This window comes from Oncorhynchus masou, chromosome 24 (genome assembly GCF_036934945.1).
Source record: "Oncorhynchus masou masou isolate Uvic2021 chromosome 24, UVic_Omas_1.1, whole genome shotgun sequence".
In the NCBI taxonomy this organism is placed as follows: Eukaryota; Metazoa; Chordata; class Actinopteri; order Salmoniformes; family Salmonidae; genus Oncorhynchus; species Oncorhynchus masou.
In genome coordinates this window covers 58,805,889-58,824,709 of record NC_088235.1, presented here as the reverse complement: position 1 = coordinate 58,824,709, position 18,821 = coordinate 58,805,889, and the positions used below count along the sequence as shown (strand labels likewise).

The 18,821-nt window shown below is 45.6% G+C and overlaps 1 protein-coding gene across 3 annotated transcripts; it reads right to left on the bottom strand.

Annotated features, from left to right (window-relative positions):
• Positions 1 to 533: 533 nt before the first annotated feature.
• On the bottom strand, positions 534 to 18,112 carry LOC135512386 (synuclein-like). Of its 3 annotated transcripts, XM_064934384.1 has the most exons (5): positions 17,719 to 18,108; positions 9,418 to 9,459; positions 9,145 to 9,272; positions 3,298 to 3,336; positions 534 to 2,227 (listed from the first exon to the last, which is right to left on the bottom strand). In XM_064934384.1, the coding sequence occupies exons 1-4, from the start codon at positions 17,837 to 17,839 to the stop codon at positions 3,298 to 3,300; spliced, it is 330 nt and encodes a 109-aa protein (XP_064790456.1). In that variant the 5' UTR covers positions 17,840 to 18,108; the 3' UTR covers positions 534 to 2,227. The 3 variants fall into 3 exon arrangements, with proteins under 3 accessions (XP_064790456.1, XP_064790455.1, XP_064790454.1); XM_064934383.1 differs by lacking the exons at positions 534 to 2,227; positions 3,298 to 3,336; positions 17,719 to 18,108 and adding exons at positions 8,476 to 8,754; positions 13,450 to 13,645; XM_064934382.1 differs by lacking the exons at positions 534 to 2,227; positions 3,298 to 3,336 and adding an exon at positions 8,489 to 8,754 and having other exon boundaries at positions 17,719 to 18,112.
• Between the last annotated feature and the right edge of the window lie 709 nt (positions 18,113 to 18,821).

Below are 18,821 nucleotides of genomic sequence, written 5' to 3'. Positions count from 1 at the left end.
AAGCAAATGGAAGTGCAGGGCATGTGGCTTAAATAAGTAATTGCTCTGTTGTTGTTTTCAACTAGAGCCAAGCGGACCACTCTGCTTTTCACAAATCAACACCAGGTGGCAGTTGGGAGTCTGGGACGACACGTTCGGTCTATTACGGCCGCTGCTCTGCTGTTCGTCTCTCTGCAGGTCATCAGTACACCAGACAAAGAGTCAATAAAGAACCCTGCTTCAATAGCATTGCAGAATGACCATACAGTTTACAGCCCATTTCTTTCTAGAGGCATTCATTAGGCTCCACTGCACAGATAGTCTGGTGAGTATGGAAATAGAAAGTGAAAGAGAGAGAGAAAGATGGAGAGAGAGAGAGAACAAGAGAGAAGACAGAATAATAAAGGAGTAGCCAAGAATATCATGCATGAGAGAAAATGTAAATAATTAAATGAGCAGTCTATTGGTGTTTGCCCCAATTTTGTATTGTGTCAAGCTTGAGAATAATTATTATCCCATAATGAAAGAGAATAAAACAAGACAGATACAAACAATCATTTTGGATTTAAATAAAATTGTATTTATTTCAGTTCAGTTGTACTGTTTATAAAAGAAGCAGTCTGCTTGGATGCCAACATATATATTTTGTATTTTTGGATGAATGTGTGTGTCAGTGTGTATGTAACCTCTAATTCTTGGATACATGTGTGTAATAGGTGAATTTGAATTTGTGTGAGGTTGTGTTTTTAGTACCAATGAATGTGTGTCTGAGTCTATGTGTCTGGATGTTAGTAAGGCAACACGCAGTCTCGTTTGAGACGGCTTCAAAGGACAAACACTGTGATGGTTTAAAAGACCTGTTTAAATCACCGAAAGCAGACAGACAGGGGAGGGGGTAGGGTACATTGTTGAGTGACCGTAGGCGTCGCTTGAATGAAGGATCAGAGTGAAGGCACGATGAGGGGGTGGAGAAATTGTATTCCTCGAAGACCAGATGTACGGATGCCAAGGTATTTCACCTATCGACTACTCGTATCCACTTCTGAGGTAGGCATACATGCTGAATCTGGAAGTGGGGCCATTATACTATATATTTAGTCTGATCACATACATACATATCATTTTTTCATTGCCTTTCTTTGCAACTAGTCAAACACAAGATAAAGGCCGTTGCAAACTCCTAACGTCACCTTTCTCTCTTTGATTTCTCTATATAGCAGACCCAGGGTTCGGGGCAGAGAGACAGCAGGAAACACCACAGACAGTATCTGTTTATGAGATACAGAGTACCCGGTCTGTACTGTAGCCCCTTTGCAGGTGCGAGATGGCCTGGGTCATGTGATGGGGGAGCTGTTAATCCATAACTTCACCTTCACTCTGACCCTGAACCCTGTTTGGCAACGCTTTATTTGGATAGTCTGTAGAGTATCTACAGATGGACCATCTATAGACTATCAGTAACATTTCAACTAACCATCTACTAACCCTAACCCTTATTCTAAACCTAACCCTAGCAGTAACCTTAGCAAGATAGTTTGCTGATCGCATGGCCATCTGTAGAGCGTCCACAGATGGAAAATCCGGGCTATCTAAATAAAGTGTCACCCTCTGTTCTGTCACAATAAGGATGAGGGGGCGTCAGGCATTAAGACACAAGGGGTTAAATTAACTCACTTCAAAACACATGTTCATCAACAAACCTGACCAACGCATACACTGACATAAGTACATCTACTGTATAAGTACCGGTGTTACATTATCTGACAGAGTGCACACTACCAGGAAGTCTCACATTGCCAACCCTCTCGGAGAGGACTAAAGGTATTGTTCTGCGAAGTCTTTCTCAATGTCCTGGTGTGTATGCATGTGTGAACTGTATGTTTGTGTATGTGTGGTATCGTGTAGGATGACCTGGAGTGGTGGGCAAAGGGAATGGGGGAAGGGTAGGGGGGAGGGGGTCACAGTGGTAAGGTGGGTAATAGTCAGGGGTGAGGGACATGGAGGGTAAAGGTATACGGGCAGTGAGGGATGTTGTGGATGGGGAGGATCTTTCAGAATGTTTAGTTTCCATCGAGTCACACAAAGAAAGCATCAGAAGGGGGGCGGCACACCGGGGTTGGTAGTCCTCCCCAGGAACAAGAGTTGGCAATGGGAGACGCAGGACGAGCAGCATCTAACACGGTATTTCTTCCGGAAGAGAGGACGAGGGGGAGGCTGCTGCAGATCACTGATGTCAGAACCAACACTCCTGAGGTAAGGAGAGAGAAAGAGAGAAAGAGAGAAAGAAAAAGGAAGAAAGAAAGAAAGGGTAAATATTGTGAATGAGAGGAGCAGAAGTCACATATTTCCACTGCAGATGGTACACATCAGTACACTTTATGTTCCAATGAAGCGATTATCATGGATAAAGACTATCCAATGTGTCTGTTTAGGCAGAGTGTTGGATTATCTGGCAGTTTTGGGTGCCACCCTCGTTTCGTGCCCCATTTTAGAAAGTGGACGTAATATAAATACAGTATATAAAAAGGTCTGCTTCAATTTACGAGAGCATGTGGTTCCTGCTATAGGGTATGAGTGAATGATGCACAGGTGTAACAAATCCCCCAGCTCACATCTAACCCCATATGTGGACCTGTGGGGTCATTGTAACCGCTTGGGTCTTTGAGCTAAGGCTTTTTTCCCCACGGCCCCTCAAGTAAAACTAAACCTTTTCACATTAGTAGATGACTTCTGTTATTTGAACACTAAATCAAATGTCACAGCAATATTAGAACCCCCTTAAAGTGGCAATCAGCAGTAGAAATAATATCAAAGCAAGCTCCCCAGCCCTGTTTCGGTAAAAAAGCTGAGGGATGGGACTGGAGAAATGTATCCACTCTCAAATTCATAGGCAGAGCTATGGGCGCAAGGACTGACCATCCATGATATCAAAATGATAGTTTTAACCATGTTTTGAGACTATACAGTGCTTGTTTACATGTCATTTGTTTCCAAACGCTGGAGTAAAACAAGCTTATATCTTGAGTTCTGATGGGGTACGACAGTTGAACTAAGCTCATGATGCGTTTATAAGTTATGTTCTTCAAGAATCAATGGGTACATTATGATTCATTTATAAGTCCAAAAATTGATGGAGCAACCGCTGATTGCCCCTTTAAGCAGTTCACATTAACATATGGCTATTCCAAGAGGAGATGGGTGTTATACCACCTTACGCCTGGTCATACATAAACACATGCACATAGATATACTTCAACACGCAAAGCACACACAGAACCCACCCCTTTATACACCTACTGTACAAACAAACACACTCACCTACTGTCCTGCCTGCTCAGCTCCCTGAGAGAAGTCACTCTGTGTGGTACAAACAGAGAATGGGGATCAGCATGTGAATGAATGGATACCGTCTCTACTCCTATTGCTGCTGCAGCCGCCTGTTGCTGCTACAGAGGAGGATGGCGATGACAACTTCCTCTGATGCAATATCCAGCTGAGCATGTGAGTAATGGATTTGGAGGAGGGTTAAGCTGGAAAGAAATAAGGATGTCCGTGTATTTAAACTACGGTTTTGGTTAATAGACTTGCACGGGCATCTCTTTAGTAGGGGTGTTGAGGCTTCAATGGGAGAACATGCATTGCGATATTACGGGCTCAGGCACTTAGGAAAAAAGATACATCCTAGACAGTTTCCTCACGAGTTTATTCATGCCCAACAATTACCTTTGCAATCATCTCTACTCTGATATCAATTATAATTATGACTCCCGGCATGGCATTATGGTAATAGTTTGGTGAATGGTCTAAAGTTTGATAATCAAGTTTGATTCTGATTATTCATGGCAGTGGCAATATTGCCTGATTTGGTTGTAGAAATGTTAATATAATTAAAGTTATTGCTGTGGGAATAAATATGACCTCAATCCCCAATATTATAATGATTATAATTCATACGGGCAATTCTAGCAGGAACTGACTTTAATCATGTCCTTACCACATAATATATCAGAGACTGAGATTGTGAAAATGAGAGTGATTGTAGCATGTCATCGGGTATGGATATGGTTGTTATACTTGACCTTGGCTCTACTGTACTCTCTCCCACAAAAGGCTTTTAAGTGCCTTTGAAAATGGCACATGACAGAGCTGTGAGAGCAAGACGGAGAGATAGGAGATTGAAAAAGGGAGGGGGTTGAATGTATGCTGTGGAGAGGAGCGATGGAGAGATGGTTTGAGCTCTGGATGTAATTACAGATGGATCTTCTTGATTTACATTAAAAAGAGCCTGAAAGAAGAAAGGACACACACACGCACACACGCGCACACACACACACACACACACACACACACACACACACACACACACACACACACACACACACACACACACACACACACACACACACACAGCAACCTGGTCTCGGGACTCAGGACATTCATATTATTCTGTACGTAAATCGGAGACACTCCATTTAGTATGATATATTACGTTTCGTATGGTAAGTATTCATTTGTGGACGTCCATCACCCATTACGCATAATATGTAACCAGTTACAATTCATATTACAGGTTACGAATTTGCTAAATTTATAATATGTTATGAATATGCAAAAGGTATGATACAGTATGTTTCAAATCCTAGCTAGGTGGTTTACATTAGATAGGCTAAGGGTTAGGGTAAAGGTTAGGAGTTAGGTTAAAGGGTTAAGCTTAGGGTTAGGGGAAGGGTTAGCTTAAATGGTTAAGGTTAGGGTTAGGGGAAGGGGAAAGGTTAGCTAAAAGGGTTAAAGTTAGGGTTAGGGGAAGGGGAAGGTTTAGCTAAAAGGGTTAAAGTTAGGGTTAGGGTTGGGGGAAGGGTTAGCTAAAAGGGTTAAAGTTAGGGTTAGGGGAAGGGTTAGCTAAAAGGGTTAAAGTTAGGGTTAGGGTTAGCTAAAAGGGTTAAGGTTAGGGTTAGGGTTGGGGGAAGGGTTAGCTAAAGGGGTTAAGGTTAGGGTTAGGGTTAGGGTTAGGGGAAGGGGAAGGGTTAGCTAAAAGGGTTAAGGTTAGGGTTAGGGGAAGGGTTAGCTATAAGGGTTAAGGTTAGGGTTAGGGGAAGGGTTAGCTATAAGGGTTAAGGTTAGGGTTAGGGGAAGGGTTAGCTATAAGGGTTAGGGTTAGGGGAAGGGTTAGCTATAATGGTTAAGGTTAGGGGAAGGTTGGCTAACATGCTAAGTAGTAAAACATGTGTAAGTAAGAAATAAAATGCTAAAGTTGTCAATGATGAGATTTGAACTCTCAACCTTTGGGTTACTAGACATTCACATTATACGCCCATCCATCGACCCCGACCAACCATCCTACTTTCATTTTTGCCTTAAGTAACCATCTGTTACCTAACGTAACATATCATACTAATTTGAGTGTCTCGGATTGACATTTACTATGTTACGTCAAGTCGACACATGCACAAATGCACACATGCACCCACACACGCATACCCACGCACTCAGGCATACATAAACGTACACTCACCCATGCCTGCATGTTCACCCACAAACACAGAATATAGATTTAGAGTGGAATTAGTAATTTTGCACCCGAGTGGTGCAGCGGTCTAAGGCGTCACTACAGACCCTGGTTTGATCCATGGGCTGTATCACAACCGGCTGTGATCGGGAGTCCCATAGTGCGCCGCACAATTGGCCCAGCGTCATCCAGGGTTAGGGGAGGGTTTGGCTGGGATAGGCCATCATTGTAAAATAAGAATTTGTTCTTAACTGACTTGCCTAGTTAAATAAAGGTGAAATAAAATCTGCATATTTAAGCATGCATCTTGAGCAGTCTGGATCCTCCTGACTGGTCATTCTTTTCTTTTTTTAAGGAACATAATATGCTTCTCTGCATCTCTGCTATGATCTCTGGGTAAAAGATGGGAGAAAGGAATATGAGTCTTATTCAGTACATGTAGCTTCATTTTCCAAAGTCCGCCAACCTAGTTAGACAAGCTACTCTAACTTGATTGATAGCCTGAAATGGCTTCTTGGTAGCTAGTTATGAGGTTGGGAGATTGGATCTATCTGGGCTAGGTAAAGCCAACTTCATCAAATTGCTAGGTGGCTATTAGTATTACAGAGAAAAATAAATAAATTGTAAATACATTTTTTAAAACAAGACAAATCTGAGGGAGCACGTGCCCCTGTGCCCCCTCTGGGCATGATGCCTCCGACTGTAATATAGCGGGGACACAGCTGCTGTATCTTCACTGCAGTACAAATGACCACAACACAATAATGAAGGGCAGCTTTTAAATGAATCTTAATCAATGTAATCTTTTAAAGGTATTCATACTCTACCTTGACATGTGTTGTGTTATTTCATGTATATTTCATGTATATGTATAGAAAACAATTAACATGGTCTACATTCCTTTGAATTCATTATAAGATTTGTGATTGGAAATGTTTTCTCAATGTGAACATAAAATCCCAGCTTGAGGAAATATTAGCTCATTTGGAGCTGACCGGTCGCACGCCCACCTGTCCACCCTCAAACCAACCAGCACCCAATTACCACTGCTGCCTACCTGCCAGCACCCAATTACCACTGCTGCCTACCTGCCAGCACCCAATCACCACTGCTGCCTACCTGCCAGCACCCAATCACTACTGCTGCCTACCTGCCAGCACCCAATCACCACTGCTGCCTACCTGCCAGGACCCAATCACTACTGCTGCCTACCTGCCAGCACCCAATCACTACTGCTGCCTACCTGCCAGCACCCAATCACTACTGTTGCCTACCTGCCAGCACCCAATCACTACTGCTGCCTACCTGCCAGCACCCAATCACTACTGTTGCCTACCTGCCAGCACCCAATCACTACTGTTGCCTACCTGCCAGCACCCAATCACCACTGTTGCCTACCTGCCAGCACCCAATCACTACTGTTACCTACCTGCCAGCACCCAATTACTACTGTTGCCTACCTGCCAGCACCCAATTACCACTGCTGCCTACCTGCCAGCACCCAATCACCACTGTTGCCTACCTGCCAGGACCCAATCACCACTGTTGCCTACCTGCCAGCACCCAATCACTACTGTTGCCTACCTGCCAGGACCCAATCACCACTGCTGCCTACCTGCCAGCACCCAATCACTACTGTTGCCTACCTGCCAGCACCCAATCACTACTGTTGCCTACCTGCCAGCACCCAATTACCACTGCTGCCTACATGCCAGCACCCAATCACCACTGTTGCCTACCTGCCAGCACCCAATCACCACTGTTGCCTACCTGCCAGCACCCAATCACCACTGTTGCCTACCTGCCAGTACCCAATAACCACTGCTGCCTACCTGCCAGCACCCAATCACTACTGTTGCCTACCTGCCAGCACCCAATTACCACTGCTGCCTACATGCCAGCACCCAATCACCACTGTTGCCTACCTGCCAGCACCCAATCACCACTGTTGCCTACCTGCCAGCACCCAATCACCACTGTTGCCTACCTGCCAGTACCCAATAACCACTGCTGCCTACCTGCCAGCACCCAATCACCACTGCTGCCTACCTGCCAGGACCCAATCACTCCTATAGACTACTGTACCAGCCAGCACCCAATCACCACTGCTGCCTACCTGCCAGCACCCAATCACTACTGTTGCCTACCTGCCAGCACCCAATCACCACTGCTGCCTACCTGCCAGGACCCAATCACTACTGCTGCCTACCTGCCAGCACCCAATCACTCCTACAGACTACTGTACCTGCCAGCACCCAATCACTCCTACAGACTACTGTACCTGCCAGCACCCAATTACTCCTACAGACTACTGTACCTGCCAGCACCCAATCACTCCTACAGACTACTGTACCAGCCAGCACCCAATCACTCCTACAGACTACTGTACCTGCCAGCACCCAATCACTCCTATAGACTACTGTACCAGCCAGCACCCAATCACTCCAACAGACTACTGTACCAGCCAGCACCCAATCACTCCTATAGACTACTGTACCAGCCAGCACCCAATCACTCATATAGACTACTGTACCAGCCAGCACCCAATCACTCCTATAGACTACTGTACCTGCCAGCACCCAATCACTCCTACAGACTACTGTACCAGTCAGCACCCAATCACTCCTACAGACTACTGTACCAGCCAGCACCCAATCACTCCTACAGACTACTGTACCTGCCAGCACCCAATCACTCCTACAGACTACTGTACCTGCCAGCACCCAATCACTCCTACAGACTACTGTACCTGCCAGCACCCAATCACTCCTACAGACTACTGTACCAGCCAGCACCCAATCACTCCTACAGACTACTGTACCTGCCAGCACCCAATCACTCCCATAGACTACTGTACCTGCCAGCACCCAATCACTCCTACAGACTACTGTACCAGCCAGCACCCAATCACTCCTACAGACTACTGTACCTGCCAGCATCCAATCACTCCTACAGACTACTGTACCAGCCAGCACCCAATCACTCATACAGACTACTGTACCAGCCAGCACCCAATCACTCCTACAGACTACTGTACCAGCCAGCACCCAATCACTCCTACAGACTACTGTACCAGCCAGCACCCAAGTTGACAGCGTATTACTGCATATAAAGGCATGGTGCTTCAATGAGAAGAAGACAATAAAGGCAGCAAGCATCATGCCGTGCATTCATTCATTCATTCTACAAAACTATCCACCACACACCCTTTCAGAACCAGAACCAGCCACCTCAGGCTTAGCGTCCAGAGCTACAGCTTCTTCCTGTTCCTGCCAGACACAACAGTTATGGGTGGAAGGAGAAGAAATTATACAAGTTACCAACAATACGCACAGACAGACACACACAAACATAAAAGACACAAGTAAGCGTTGATCCTTTTCCTCGGCATTCCTTATAACAGAGACACTAAAATCAGAGATATGCACACAAACATTAATACGACAAGTCAACTTGGAAAAATCGGTGTTTTTGAGACCAGGATAAGATTGTTGAAGGATGGACCTGTTGAAGTCTCTTCTCCTGTAATCGCAAGGTTGATCTCAAGTCTGTTATAACTGTCTCTATTCCAGCCACCTCCAACCGTCCAGCCCACAGTTCCCCGTAGTGGAGGGGTTTGTCATAATCTTCACAATATGAAAAGACAGGATGAGACTCACCTGGTTCACCAATCCGGAGTTCACCGCTGCGTTCTCCATCCCTTCCACTGTTTGCTGAGACAGCTCATTGGCTCCGGCGACCGTTGCGTCCCCGACAATATTGGCTTGGTCAGTTGTTCTCTGGGCCACTGGGAGAAGGGGGACAGTGGGTTGTCACACTCTGTCCTTGGAGAACCAATTTCACCTCAGAATTTGGATTGTGAAAAAAGCCTGATCCCTGTATACATATGAAATGTAGCGCAGGATACTTTCTGTGGGTAGTGTTGCGTTTACCTGTGTTCACACCTGCTACCATTCCGTCCTTTGTCTTATTCCCTGTAGAAGAGAGAAACAGATGCTAGAGGATTTATGTTTCAATGGCGTTTCTCAAACTCCAAGCACTGTAAACTCGGACAAAACAGAGTTGCTAGTACTAGGTCCGAAGAAACAAAGATCTGCTTTTTGATCTGACAATTCATCTTGATGATTGCACAGTCGTCTCAAATAAAACTGTGAAGGACCACGGCGCTACTCTGGACCCTGATCTCTCTTTTGACGAACATATCGAAAATATTTAAAGGACAGCTTTTTTTCCATCTTCGTAACATTGCAAAAATCGGAAACTTTTTGTTCAAAAATGATGCAGAAATGCTAATCCATGCTTTTGTCACTTCTAGATTAGACTACTGGAATGCTCTACTCTCCGGCAACCCGGATAAAGCACTAAATATACTTCAGTTAGTGATAAACACAGCTGCTGGAATCCTGACTAGAACCAAAATATTTGATCATATTACTCCATTGCTAGCCTCTCTACATTGGCTTCCTGTTAGGCTAGGGGTGATTTCAAGGTGTTACTGCTATGCTACAAAGCATTACATGGGCTTGCTCCTACCTATCTCTCCGATTTAGTCCTGCCTTACATACCTACGTGTACGCTACAGCCAGAAGACTCAGGCCTCATTGTCCCTAGAATTTCTAAGCAAACACCCTGGAGGCAGGGTTTTCTCCTATAGAGCTCCATTTTTATGGTCTCGACCATTAAGTCATTACTGAAGACTCATATTTTCAGATGGTCCTATGATTGAGTGTCGTCTGGCCCAGGGGTGCGAATGCGAACCACAAGGAACTAGAGCGACTAACCACCCTTGCTGTCTCTGCCTGGCCGGCTCCTCTCTCTCCCCTGGGATTCTCTGCCTTTGACCCTATTATGGGGGCTGAGTCACTGGCTTACTAGTGCTCTTCCGTACCGTCCCTCGGAGGGGTGCGTCACTTGAGTGGGTTACGTCACAGACGTGATTTTCCTGTCCGGTTTTGCGCCTCCTCGGGCTCGTGCGGTGGAGGAGATCTTTGTGGGCTATACTCAGCCTCGTCTTAGGGTAGTAAGTTGATGATCTGTTGATATCCTTCTAGTGGTGTGGGGGCTGTGCTTTGGCAAAGTGGGTGGGGTTATAACCTGCCTGGTTGGCCCTGTCCGGGGGTATCGTCGGACGGGGCCACAGTGTTCCCTGACCCACCCCTGTCTCAGTCTCCAATATCTATGCTGTAATAGTCTATGTGCCGGGGGCCTAGGATCAGTCTGTTATATCTGGTGTTCTCCTGTCTTATCTGGTGTCCTGTGTGAATATACGTATGCTCCCTCAAATTCTCTCTCTCTCTCTCTCCCTCTCCTGGAGGACCTGAGCCATAGGATCATGTCTCAGGACTTCCCGGCCTGATGACTCCTGGCTGTACCCAGTCCAACTGGTCGTGCTGCTGTTCCTGTTTCAACTGCTCTGCCTGTGGCTAGGGAACCCTGCCATGTTCACCGGACATTCTACGTTCGACTCTCTCTCTTTCTACCACACCTGCTGTCTCGACCTCTGAATGCTCGGCTATGAAAAGCCAACTGACATTTACTCCTGAGGTACTGACCTGTTGCACCCTCTTCAACCACTGATTATTATTTGACCCTGCTGTTCATCTATAAACGTTTGAACATCTAGAAAACACTCTGGCCTTAAATGGCCATGTACTCTTATGATCTCCACCCGGCACATCCAGAAGAGGACTGGCCACCTTTCAGAGCCTGGTTCCTCTCTAGATGGATTAACATTGGATGGGGGCACTCAGCTTCCAAATCAAAAGGCAAATTCGGAATAACTTAGCGAGGACACCAGGATCAACATCTCCAGGCTTCCCTAACACTTCAATACTTGATGAATCAGGCACAGAGAATCAGTCTCCCTCTCTAATGGTTATTACATAGGGTCAGATCCTTGTTGTCTGTTCTAAGAGCAATGGGTTCTGCTCAGCTGGTCCAGTATTGTCTGTTCTCTCCCAGGCTCTGTCACAGTGCTCTGCTCTGTCTCTCTGGAGCTCAGCCCATCTCTGGCTCACAAAGACTCCTTGAGGAGAGAAAAGGTCAGCCATTCCTTCAGCCATAGAGCTGTATGGGTTGAGGCCTGTTGGCCAGCCAAACCCACTCAACCTCCTCAATACAACTGGCATGGAGCATTGGAGTGGATCTCTCTCTCTCTCTCTCTCTCTCTCCCTCCCTCCCTCCCTCCCTCCCATGCAAATCACCAGCCAAACCCACTCAACCTCCTCAATACAACTGGCATGGAGCAGTGGATCTCTCTCTCCCTCTCTCTCCCTCTCCCTCTCTCTCTCCCTCTCTCTCTCTCTCTCTCTCTCATGCAAATCACCAGCACAACAAGCCGTTGCTCTGTTCCCCCTGTTGACCCTTTGAGTTGGGCGTTAACTCCCTACACGACAATGGGCTAATTTAGTTCTAGGGACATGGAAATTGCCATGAGCTAAAGTCCAACTGTCCAATGTAGAACACAGGAAAAAACACAGACACAGGAGCCAGGCTATTGTATTGTTAATGCTGTAAAATCAATAGAGAGGATGGTAACATCACCAGGCAGCCATCAATGTTGTAACTTGATGTCAGTTTTCATGAGGAATCTAACATAACTTCATACCAGCAGAGGGACATTGTGACTGTGGCTACAGTTACCTCCCCTGCACCTGAGATGGTAAATACTGTTACTATAATACATGACTACACACCCACAAAACATCCTGTTCGCGTGTTTATATTCAAAGATAACAACTGAAACACAGGACCTCATTGTCTCATCAGAATGCTATCGCATCTTCGATTCTGTGTGTAGTAATCTCGGCACCCAGAAATAAATCTCACATGCGTGCTGGCCAGCTAAATGTTTTGTCTGCCATGATAGATGTATTGGTGGGTTTCATTGCATTTTCTTCTCCCTCTCTCTCTCTCTCTCTCTCTCTCTCTCTCTCTCTTTCTCTCTCTCTGTCTCTTCTCACTGCTTCTGATTCATCTACACACATCTTAATCCTTCTATGGTAAGATGGTGCTTATAAGAAGAAAGCGGGAGTGGGAAGGCAGCGGACGAATGAGGAGGAGGAATAACAAATATTGCATTTTAACATTGTTTATCAATTGAAAGACACACACTGTACAGCTCAGTTATTGTTTGATGAACAAAATAACACTGTGGCAAAATTAATGGAGAGCAGTACAATCCAGACATAATGGGATCATTACCTACCATTGTGTGTGTGTGTGCACATGTTTGTGTGTGTATGTGTGTAGACATGCGTACGCAACTGTATGTGTGTGTGTACATGCGTACGTGCAACTGTGTGTGTGTGTGATGGCGGTAGTGGTGGTAGTATATTCACGTCTCAGCTGTGATGTGAGGGGACACTCTGGCACACTGTGACCTCTCATCTGTGATTGTGGGAGACAGCCTGTGCCCTCCCTCCCTCCTCTCAGTTCTGCACACTCCCTGTCCTGGAGCACTGGGCCTCGTGACTGTCTGCCACCCACCCAGCAGCAGCTGAGCATCACATACACACACCAATATAGATACATGCCTGCACCATTGCACATGTACACACACACACCTACACCTCACGCCAATATATAGATACATGCCCGCACATGCACATGCACATGTACACGCACACACACACACACACACACCCCCCCCACACACACACACACATATATATACATAAACAACACATAATGCACCTGCTCAAAGCCTAGTATGTTGTAATACGCCCATACCACAGGAGGCTGCTACCATTCCACTGATTCTGCTTCAGCCATTAGCACCAGCATCCTGTGGACCACACAGTAGTGAATTCACACTAGATTGCCTCACACGATAGTACACTGCGTACAGACATCAGTCAATCCCGCACTCACTGAATAAAGTGCTCACACTCAAACAGATGAACGTAGTCAACAAACACAGGCACGGGCAGACATGGACACACACACACAGGATAAGGGCTCACCGAGAGGCTGTGCAGATAAACAGAGGCAGCAGATCAGGGTTAGGGGGGATTCGTGACAAATCTCCTCCTTTAAAAAAAAAACATAATCCATTCTCTCTTACACTCTGTAGATGACTCACACAGTAACGTGTGTGATGGAGGCCTGGTGGGGCTTGGCTGTGTGTAAAAGCCTCAGTATGCTCCGCACGCTCAACTGCTCCAACAGCACTGTCTCAGAGCACTCAGTTGTTTGATCACAGATCTGATGGGGGGGGGGGGGGGGTAGTACGCTACACCCTTCTCTCTCAGAAGAAGGGGAAAGAACAACGAAGATGAAAAAATAAGGGAGAATAGACCGCTTGGTCATGCTGATGAGATATATGGCGTTGCAGTAGAGGTTCAATGATCTCTTTACAGTGCTGTGAAGATCAATACACCAATGAAATGTGATGGGCTCTGCCCTCTGTGGCTGAATGGCTCCACTAGGTTGTTCAGCAGAACGGGGTGGATGACAGACCGCCTCCGTGTGGTGGGGATGATTTATGATGATGGATGAAGATGGATACAGCCTCCTCTGTCTCTGCTTATTGACATCCAATGAATGATAATCCCACGAACTGGATTCTGAGTGCATCACCCACTCATACATAATCTCGTTCCCTCGCTCTCATTCTCTCATCTCTCTTTCTCTGCCTCTCTCTCTTTTTCTTTTTTCTTCCCATCCTCTTCTCCTCTTCTCCCCCCAGGAATCACGTCACTCTCAAATGTTTCATTTATTAATTCATTTATCCTTTTCCTCTTGTTCTCCTTCGTTCTCTACCATTTCCTCTCCGCCCCTCTTCTCTAGGTTGTTAGTGCTGTAATCTGGTACCCAGACACTTCCGCCCAAATGTGTGAAGAGTCTGGTGGACCAACTCGTCAAACTTGGCCTTCGTTCTCTAACTGGCGGCACTCGAGACGAATTTGGCCAGCGGGTGGTTTCAGTTGGCCCTACAAGTTTCATTTTTTATTTTCTTATTTTCATTGATGGACATAAAATGTAAAAACATCAGGAAATTAAGTGATTTTAATTCAAGAAATCAACTATTCCCACGCCTAATATGGAGACGTGATCGTATACAAATGTAAGAATGGTTTGAAATTATTATATTTTAGTCAAATATTATACGTTTGGGCTTCTTGAGGTCAATTTGCAGTCTACAAATTATTTTTAATTATGTTCCGGACCCCCAAATGATGACAAATACAATATATATACAAAAGCATGTGGACACCCCTTCAAATGAGTGGATTTGGCTATTTCAGCCACACCCGTTGCTGACAGGTGTATACAATTGAGCACAAAGCTATGCAATCTCCATAGACAAACACTAGCAGTAGAATGGCCCGTACTGAAGAGCTCAGTGACTTTCAACGTTGCACCGTCATAGGACGAGTCAGTTCATCAAATTTCTGACCTGCTAGAGCTGCCCCGGTGAACTGTAATTGCTGTTATTGTGACGTCGAAACGTCGAGGAGCAACAACGGATCAGCAGCGAAGTGGTAGGCCACACAAGCTCACAGAACAGGACTGCCGAGTGCTGAAGCGTGTAGTGTGTAAAAATTGTTGCAACACTCACTACCGAGTTCCAAACTGCCTTTGGAAGCAACGTCAGCACAAGAACTGTTTGTCGGGAGCTTCATGAAATGGGTTTCCATGGCCGAGCAGCCGCACACAAACCTAAGATCACCATGCGCAATGTCAAGCGTCGGCTGGAGTGGTGTAAAGCTCACCGCCATTGGACTGTGGAGCAGTACAAGCGCGTTCTCTGGAGTGATCTGGCAGTCAGACGGACTAATCTGAGTTTGGCGGATGCCAGGAGAATGCTACCTGATCCAATGCACTGTGCCAACTCTAAAGTTTGGTGGACGAGGAATAATGATCTTGGGCTGTTTTTGATGGTTCGGTCTAGGCCTCTTAGTTCCTGAGAAGGAAAATCTTAACGCTACAGCATACAATGACATTCTAGACGATTATGTGCTTCCAACTTTGTGGCAACAGTTTTTTGGAGGCCCTTTCCTGTTTTAAGCATGACAGTGCCCCCGTGCACAAAGCAAGGTTGATACAGAAATGGTTTGTCGACGTCAGTGTGGAAGAACTTGACTGGCCTGCACAGAGCCCTGACCTCAACCCCATCGAACACCTTTGGTAGGAATTGGAATGCGACTGCGAGCCAGGCCTAATTGCCCAACATCAGTGCCTGACCTCACTAATGCTCTTGAGGTTGAATGGATGGAAGTCCCCGCAGCAATGTTCCAACATCGATTTGAAAGCCTTCTCAGAAGGCTGTTATAGCAACAATCGGGGAACCAACTCCATATTAATGCTCATTTTGGAATGAAATTTTTGATGAGCAGGTGTCCACATAATTTTGGTAATGTAGTTTACTTTTCTTAATAGGTCACACCCATAGAATTATATGGCCAGTCCCACAATTATATGGCCAACTTTGAATTGTTGATATCTGTATGAATCAGTGTTCTAATGTCTCAGTGTTCTGTATGAATCGGTGTTAGAATGTGTCAGTGTTCTGTATGAATCAGTGTTCTAATGTGTCAGTGTTCTGTATGAATCAGTGTTCTAATGTCTCAGTGTTCTGTATGAATCAGTGTTAGAATGTGTCAGTGTTCTGTATGAATCAGTGTTCTAATGTGTCAGTGTTCTGTATGAATCAGTGTTTTAATGTCTCAGTGTTCTGTATGAATCAGTGTTAGAATGTGTCAGTGTTCTGTATGAATCAGTGTTCTAATGTGTCAGTGTTCTGTATGAGTCAGTGTTCTAACGTCTCAGTGTTCTAATGTGTCAGTGTTCTGTATGAGTCAGTGTTCTAATGTCTCAGTGTTCTAATGTCTCAGTGTTCTAATGTGTCAGTGATCTGTATGAATCAGTGTTCTAATGTCTCAGTGTTCTAATGTCTCAGTGTTCTAATGTGTCAGTGATCTGTATGAATCAGTGTTCTAATGTCTCAGTGTTCTAATGTGTCAGTGTGTCAGATCTAATGTGTCAGTTCTTCGGCTGTCCACATAGGTGAATCCTTTGAAGAACCCTTTTTGGTTCCTGGTAGAACCCTTTTGGTTCCAGGTAGAATAATTTTGAGTTCAATGAAGAACCCTTTCCGCAGAGGGTTCTACAGGGAACCCGAGAGGGTTCTAGCGGGAACCAATAAAGTTTATCCTATGGGGACAGCCGAAGAACCCCCTTGGAACCCTTTTTTCTAAGAACGTATGTGTCAGTGTTCTGTATGTGTCAGTGGTGCTCAGGGCTGCAGAGCTGGGCTGTGCTATATTGTGCTGTGTTGGGTTGGGCTGGGTTGACGGGGGGTCCGACAGTGGAGCTAGCTGCATTAGTCACTCTGAGAATCCGAGACGCCCATGTTAAATCTCACTGCTGCAGCGGGCTGACAGCCAGGTGGGTGGTACAGCAGAGATGAGCTGATCTGAACTATACTCAGAATCATAGACCTCTCCCCAGCACCACTATACTGTATTATCACGTACGCACCGATTGGGGAAAATATGTGAACACACACACAGTACACCCCCAGTGCTCTACAATAGGATTTTCTCATCCATATCCCCCTGTCACATTAAGTGGGTGTACTGTATGTGTAACAGGTGTACTGTGTGTGTGTGTGTGTGTGTGTGTGTGTGTGTGTGTGTGTGTGTGTGTGTGTGTGTGTGTGTGTGTGTGTGTGTGTGTGTGTGTGTGTGTGTGTAGAGAGATGGTAGCGTGCAAATCATGTATATGACCATCAATATTGTTTGTCAACGTTCTGTTGGTCATTAGACTCTACATAATGAATAGAGTACCTCAGAGTAGCCCAGACTTGTCCCTCTTTGAATAGAACATCTCTTGCCTGAGGCATATGCAATCTAAAAATAAATACATCAATATCTTTCTCTCCCTTTCTGACCCTTTTTTCTGCTTTTCTCCATTGTCTTGCCTTCAGTCCTTTGCAATCATTCTCATTTTCTTGTTCAAAGTTCCCTTCCTATCTGTATCCATGTTTCCATCACCAGCCATATTTAGCCCTGCCTGGTTGTCTGTCCCATTTTATTCAAACCTTGCAGAACAATTAGTGCACTCACCCATCAGTCATCCATCAACTACAAGCACACCAGGAGGGCTTCACAGGATCAAAATGTAAGCCAGATTATCCCACATAAAAACTGTGATGTACTATTTTCAGCTAACCCTCTCCACCGCTGTCTATCCTCCACACCTTTCCCCATCATCACTCCTGTACTCACCCACATACATTACCCCCTCCTTGGTTTTGGCAGCTGCCCCCTCCACCCCTGCCTTGGTCTTCTCCGCTGCAGCCACCGCGCCTTCCTTGGCCATGGAGAATCCCTTCTTCAGGTAATCCATGCTGGTCTGCTGTTACAGGGCTGTGTCTTTTAGCTGGCTCTGGCTGTGTCTTGGAGCTGGTAGATGAGGTTGCTTGGTGTGCCCTTCTGTGCCTGCGTGTGTGTCTGCGTGTGTGTGAGCGTGCCTGAGGTTGTGTCTCTGCGTGGTAGGTGGGTGTGTGCGCGAGTGTATGTGCATGCGCTGCTCTTATGAGAGAGAGAGAGCGAGAGAGACAGAGAGACAGAGAGCGAGAGAGGGGCTGGACTGATCTGTGCTGCTGAGGCAGATTGGGACACCCTTAACAAGGAGAGCAGCTGAGCGAATGAAATGGGGAGAGGGAGGGTAGAGGGGCGGAGGGAGGGACATGGGGAGAGAGCTGGAGAGAGGGAGAGAAGAGGTGGAGAAAGAGAGAGCAAGTGGGTGAGGAATGCAGCGATGGATGCTGCAATGTTGCTCAGTTATGCTGCCCCATTTCTTCTGCTGTCATGCACACAGAGGCACAAATACACTCACAGGTTTAGTGGATAATTCAAGCCTGGATTAATCTGTCTGTTAAACCTGGAATGACACATTTTAAATGCTATTCAACACCAAAACCGCAAATTATCTGCTCCCCCTCTTTCATTACCCCCTAAGAATCAATGACATGCCATCCTCAGCAGTATGCGATACAGATACTGATGCGGATATGATGCAATGTAATATAGCAGTACGATATATGATCTTACACTTTATTGCCCAATTTGATAAAAAAAATAGTTTTGTGAAGTTTACAACACATCAAACAATACATATAAATCAAAACTGGATAGTCTTCAGAGATGGGAAGGGTTGAGTGGAGCTGAAGGATGGGACTAAAAATAAACAAAAGATAACATGTAAAATAAGCTGTGTCTGAAAATGTTTTGTATAATATGTAAACTCAGCAAAAAAAAGAAATGTCCTCTCACTGTCAACTGTGTTAATTTTCAGCAAACTTAACATGTGTAAATATTTGTATGAA